We start from the raw sequence: 5,728 nt of genomic DNA, 5'->3' as shown, positions 1-5,728 counted from the left end.
CGCGGGCTGACGTGGCGGGGTCTACGTGTGGGTCCCGGTACTGTGGACCCAAACCGAGCGGTGAAGCAGCGGCGAAGCGTGAGCAGCAGCGATGCCGCTGGAGCTGGAGCTGTGTCCCGGGCGCTGGGTGGGCGGGCAGCACCCGTGCTTCATCATTGCCGAGATCGGCCAGAACCACCAGGGCGACCTGGACGTGGCCAAGCGCATGATCCGCGTGGCCAAGGTGAGGGGAGCGCGCCAGTTTCGGCCGGGGAGGGGCTCAGGGAAGGACAGGGGTCGCGGGGAGCCGGGTCCACCTTTCTCTGCCTCTTGCCTACATCGCCCCTGGGGTCCTGGTTGCGAGATCCATTTTTGAATCTTTTTAAAAAATATATCTTTATTGACTTAGAGTTAGGGAGAGAGAGAGAAACATCAATGATGAGAATCATTGATCGGCTGCCTCGTACGTCCCAGACTGGGGATCCTGGGGATCGAACCCGCAACCCGGGCATGTGCCCTGACTGGGACTGGAAGCCTAAGCTCCTGGTTCATAGGCCGTTTTTTAATCTTTCTAATCCCCTTCATCCCTGCTCCACCCTGATCCTTCTAACGCGATTTCTCTCGCCCTTCCTGGTGGCGGCGTGGTCTTTCTAAAGCACAGATTTGATCAGGTCGTACCCCTGCTGACCTTGGGTGGATGGAATGCTTTGTCCAACTTATTAAAAAAGAGTCAGTCGGCTTTGGCTAGAAATAAATGACGAAGATTTAGTCAAGAGTCTTAGAGTTTGGAAACACAATTAACCAAAAACCCAGAAGTGCTCTGAAGAAGAAAGGAAGGTTACAAGTTTTTATAATAAAGTCACATCCTTGAGAATAATCAGTCCTGCAGTTTTAGTTGGCCCATTAGCCATGAGATGTCAGGTGGTCTGGATGATGGGTGCCAGGTCATGTCCTAAGTCCTTTAGGGAACAGTCATGTCTGATGTATGTTCAGGCATTGACACACAATCAACTATTGTATCTCTAATATTGGTGCAGAACTGGAAAGTTAAACATTTTAAGTTACCAGGGAAGTTAAGAGAAAGAATCATTTTCCTTATGCCTCAAACATCATCGTAATGTTAATAATTTAGCAACTTGCTCATACAACAAGTGTGTTTGCAATGTTAAAGGTTGAGTTTGTTTTAACTTTAAAATTTTGGTGCAAATGGAGCATCCCACCTTGGTTCATCCTAGTGTCCTGCTGCTTGTTTTCTGCCAGTAGAGAAGCAGTAAAACCTTGAACAAAGAAACCATCAGCCTTATAGTAAAACACACAGTGACTGTGTTTTCTGAACAAGGAGTTTATCACAGCATTAAACAAATAAGGAAATCACTCATTTTTAGGAAAGAAGCTGAGAAAAGAGGAACCTGTTATGGTACCATTGCTGTCATGTGGAATACAGATTCTGCTACTTCACTTTTTTGTTATGGTTGTTTTTGTTAATCCTCACCCCAGGATATTTTTTCCATTGCTTTTCAGAGAGAGAGGAAGGGAGGGATCGGGAGGAAAAGGAAGAGAGAGAGAGAGAGAGAAAGGGAGAGAGAAGCATTGATGTGAGCGACACATTGATTGGTTGCCTCATCTGGGCTGGGGATTGAACCTGCAACTGAGGTATGTGCCCTTGACCAGGAATCAAAACCCAAGACCCTTCGGTTCACAGACCAACACTCTAACCACTGGAAAACACTGGCCAGGCTCTGCTACTTTGCTTTTATCATCTCCCTATAAAGGGAAGGTTTGCTTGGATGGAAATAAGCCTTTTAACTTTTTTTTTAACTTAAATTCTTTCTTGTTTAAAGTATTGTATAAGTCTCCTTTTCCCCCCATTGACCTCTCTCCGGTCACTCCCACCCCCCAGCACATGCCCTCACCCCCTACCTTTTAACTTCTTGAGGGAAAGTCCACTTCTTGAGATAGATGTGAGAAGCAAAGAGAGCTTAAGGGGCACTGTGTGAAGACCTCATTAGCTTCCTGGAGGCCTGAGTAGCAGAGATCCAGGTTGCAGCCCTGAACCAACACACAGGGTCTGCAGCCTCAGGAAAGTGATCTGACCAGCTGTGCCAGAGACTCATTGTGCAACTCTGGTCAGGTCACTCTGGGCCTTGGGCTCTGCATCTAGACAAAGGGAACTGTGTGGCCCTACATCACTTTCCGTTCTAATGTTCTTTGAACTTCTTCCCAGTGTCGTGTCCTGACTCTGCTGTCTTGTGGTTTTTTTCCAGGAGTGGGAGCAGCACTCTTAGCACAGACATTTCTGGAGCCAAGGTTTTCAACAGCAATGAATACCTCTGTGTCTACAGAAATGTCAGTAAGCTGACTCTTTAGAGGGGTTCCTTAATATTTCTGTTGAGTGGTTTTTAAAGACAGTTTTGAAGGTTGGATGCTGACTGGCAATAGAATTATAGCTTTTATAGCCAGACAATCCAGCTTCCATATTACAGCTTCTGTTCAGTGAGGCTGGGGCATGTCTACATTTTGTTTGCTTCTTGCCCCAGAATCTCTTGTCATGCTTTTCTGTACAAGTGCAAAAGGGCTAACAGCAGAGTGGTTCCCTTGTTTCCCACCCCCATAAGGGGCTCCTCAGAAAAGTTACAGGCCCTAGAGCTAGCCCAAAGCAGTTACTGATATAAAGAAACTGAGTCCAGAGACAGGACTTATCCAAGAGTGAGGGTCAGGCTCTGATTTTTTTTCTCCTAAATTCTGGTCCAGTGCTCATTTTACTGTCTTCTGCTGAGTTGCACAACTTAAAATCTTCCTTAACTGTTTGATTAATTACTTTAAATAGTACAACACAAAACAAAGCCCCTAATCTCCCCCCTACCCCCTGTTTTTGCATTTTAAGGGGGGAAAATAGGGAGAAGTCCCATCCCCAATCTTTTCCTTTGAGACTTTTTGCTTCTCCTGTTCCTCTCCTAGGGGGGGTTCTTTTTTTCTTTTTTCTTTTTTTTTTAATATGTTTTTACTGATTTCAGAGAGGAGGGGAAAGGGAGAGAGATATAAACACCAATGATGAGAGAAAATCATCTATTGGCTACCTCTTGCATGCCCTCTACTGGGGATCAAGCCTGCAACCTGAGCATGTGCCCTGACTGGGAATCGAACTGTGACCTCCTGGTTCATGGGTCAACACTGAACCACTGAGCCACACCAGCCAGGCTTCTTTGGGGGTTCTTAACTGCCTGTCATTTGACATTGTTTTTAAAGATAATGATGTCATACAGGTCCCCCAACATTTCTCTCTGAGAATCTATGACAGGCCATTGAAAGGAATCCTGATGTGTGTTGCAGGAGTGTGGGGCTGACTGTGCCAAGTTTCAGAAGAGTGAGCTGGAGTACAAGTTTAATCGGAAAGCCTTGGAGAGGCCATATACTTCGAAGCACTCCTGGGGGAAGACGTACGGGGAGCACAAGCGCCACCTGGAATTCAGCCACGCTCAGTACAAGGAGCTGCAGAGATATGCCCAGGAGGTGGGCATCTTCTTCACTGCCTCTGGCATGGATGAGGTGAGCCCTCTGCTACTCTGTCATTTGCTACTTTAGCAGACCCAGGGGACAGCAGGTGGCCTGGTGGCTTTTGGTTTGAGCTGGCTCTTTTATGCTTTCTGGACCTAGAGCTCTCCATAGCATTAACCAGAATAATGCCCAATTAAACGGGAGGCCAGAGGGAGGAGAGGTCCAGTGAAAGTTTGTGGAAGAGTACCATAGTTTTCAAAACAAGTTGTCTGGGAACAGGGGGCAGCCACACTGGTACCGTGCTCTTCAAGCTGTGAGAGCCCCCACTAGGCCAGTTTTCCCCAATGGAAAAGTCATCTGAACTAGGAGTCAGGAAACCTCAGTTCTGGCAGCAGTCTGTTCCTTGCTGAGTGGCCTTGGCTAATTTGGGTGGCGTGGCACTGGCATCATCCAGAAGGGCGTGGCACCCAAGATGGCCACGCTCACATCCTGGAAGAGTCTAGCTGGTGCCAGGTCTCAGTTTTGATCTGCTCTATAACCTGCCTCAAGATTTCTTCACCTATCTTTCTGAATGTAAATAAATTTTAATTGTAAAAACTAATATAACATCACAGAAAGTTTAGAAGACAGGAAAAAGAGGGAAAAACTGACCCATAATCCCCATATGGCAGTTCTTTTTATATATTTCCTCCCAAAGTCTTTTTATATGCAAATTTTATTGCCTGGTGATTATATTTGAGAATATTTAATTCTGTGCATCTTTTCCCAGTTAACATTATACCAAAAGTTTTTACCCTTATCTTCTTATTTGAAGCCTTATTGAGATCAACACTACATATGTAACTCTCCACATCTATATATGTGTGTGTGTGTGTGTGTGTGTGTGTGTGTGTCCACACACACAAAATACTGATTTTTAAAGAAAGAGGAAGGGACAGGAGGAGAGAGATAGAAACATCGATGAGCGAAATATTGATCGGCTGCCTCCTGCACGCCCCATACCAGGGAATTGAGCCTGAAACTGACCAGGAATTGAACCAGCAACCTTTTGGTGCACAGGACAACACCTAACCAACTGAGCCACACCAGCCAGAGCTAACTCCCTACATATTATGCTTAAAGTTTTTAATAGCAGTGTAATTTTTTTTTGAGTATTTAACCTTTAAGAAGGTCCATAAGGTCAAAACTATTTTCATGATACTCAAATGTTATTTGCCTTTTTCACTGCATTCTCTCACAGTGTATAGTGGCATTTTCCAGAGGCTATGTGATATGGGATGACATCATTCCTCTGGCAGTGGCTAATGAAATGTGTGCTGTGTGTTCTTTATTTTTTAAATAACAGCTTTATTGACATACCATACAATTCACCCCGGCAAACATTACTCAGTTTTAAAACACATTGTGATATCACTACAAAATTATTAGTATGGCTCAAATAAAAAATGGTACCCAGCTGGTGTGGCTCAGTGGTTGACTGTCAACCCATGAAATAGGTCACAGTTTGATTCCCAGTAAGGGCACATGCCCAAGTTATGGGGGTGCAGGAAGCAGCTGATCGATGATTCTCCCTCATCATTGATGTTTCTATCTCTCTTCCCCTCTCCCTTCCTCTCTCTGAAATCAATAAAGAGGTATCCTATATAATAAAACCCTAATATGCAAATTGGCCAAATGGCAGAACGATGGGTCTCTATGATGCGCACTGACCACCAGGATGCAGATGCTCAGTGCAAGAGCTGCCCCTGGTGGTCAGTGCACTCCCACAGGGGTTGTACCGCTTACCAGGGGTGGGCAAACTTTTTGACTCGAGGGACACAATGGGTTCTTAAACTGGACCGGAGGGCCAGAACAAAAGCATGGATGGAGCGTTTGTGGGAACTAATATAAATTCAAAGTAAACATCATTACATAAAAGGGTACGGTCTTTTTTTTCAGTAGTTTTATTCATTTCAAATGGGCCGGATCCAGCCCGCGGGCCATAGTTTGCCCACGGCTGCCTTAGCCAGAAGCTGGTCTCATGGCTGGCGAGCATAGCAACAGCAGCAGTGGCAGGAACCTCTCCAGCCTCCGCAGCAGCACTAAGAACCCCTTGGGGGATGTCCGCCTAAGCCAGCAGATGGACATCCCCCGAGGGGTCCCGGACTGTGAGAGGGTGCAGGTGGGGCTGAGAGGAACCCTCCCCTTCCCTGCAGTGCATGAATGTCATGCACTGGGCCTCTAGTATTTTATAAAAAGTGGCATTTACACCAAA

At 45.9% G+C, this 5,728-nt stretch overlaps 1 protein-coding gene across 1 annotated transcript in view; it reads left to right on the top strand.

Moving 5' to 3' along the window:
- Window positions 1-5,728, top strand: part of NANS (N-acetylneuraminate synthase) — a 17,969-nt gene continuing 12,241 nt past the window's right edge. Inside the window, exons 1-2 of the mRNA XM_006758440.2 lie at window positions 1-223; window positions 3,310-3,525. Of these exons, the coding sequence (XP_006758503.1) occupies window positions 92-223; window positions 3,310-3,525 (348 nt within the window). The 5' untranslated portion in view covers window positions 1-91. The remainder of the gene's footprint in view (window positions 224-3,309; window positions 3,526-5,728) is intronic.

This window comes from Myotis davidii, unplaced genomic scaffold, assembly GCF_000327345.1.
Source record: "Myotis davidii unplaced genomic scaffold, ASM32734v1 scaffold534, whole genome shotgun sequence".
In the NCBI taxonomy this organism is placed as follows: Eukaryota; Metazoa; Chordata; class Mammalia; order Chiroptera; family Vespertilionidae; genus Myotis; species Myotis davidii.
The sequence above is the reverse complement of the archived record's forward strand: the minus strand, read 5'-3'. Positions and strand labels throughout refer to the sequence as shown.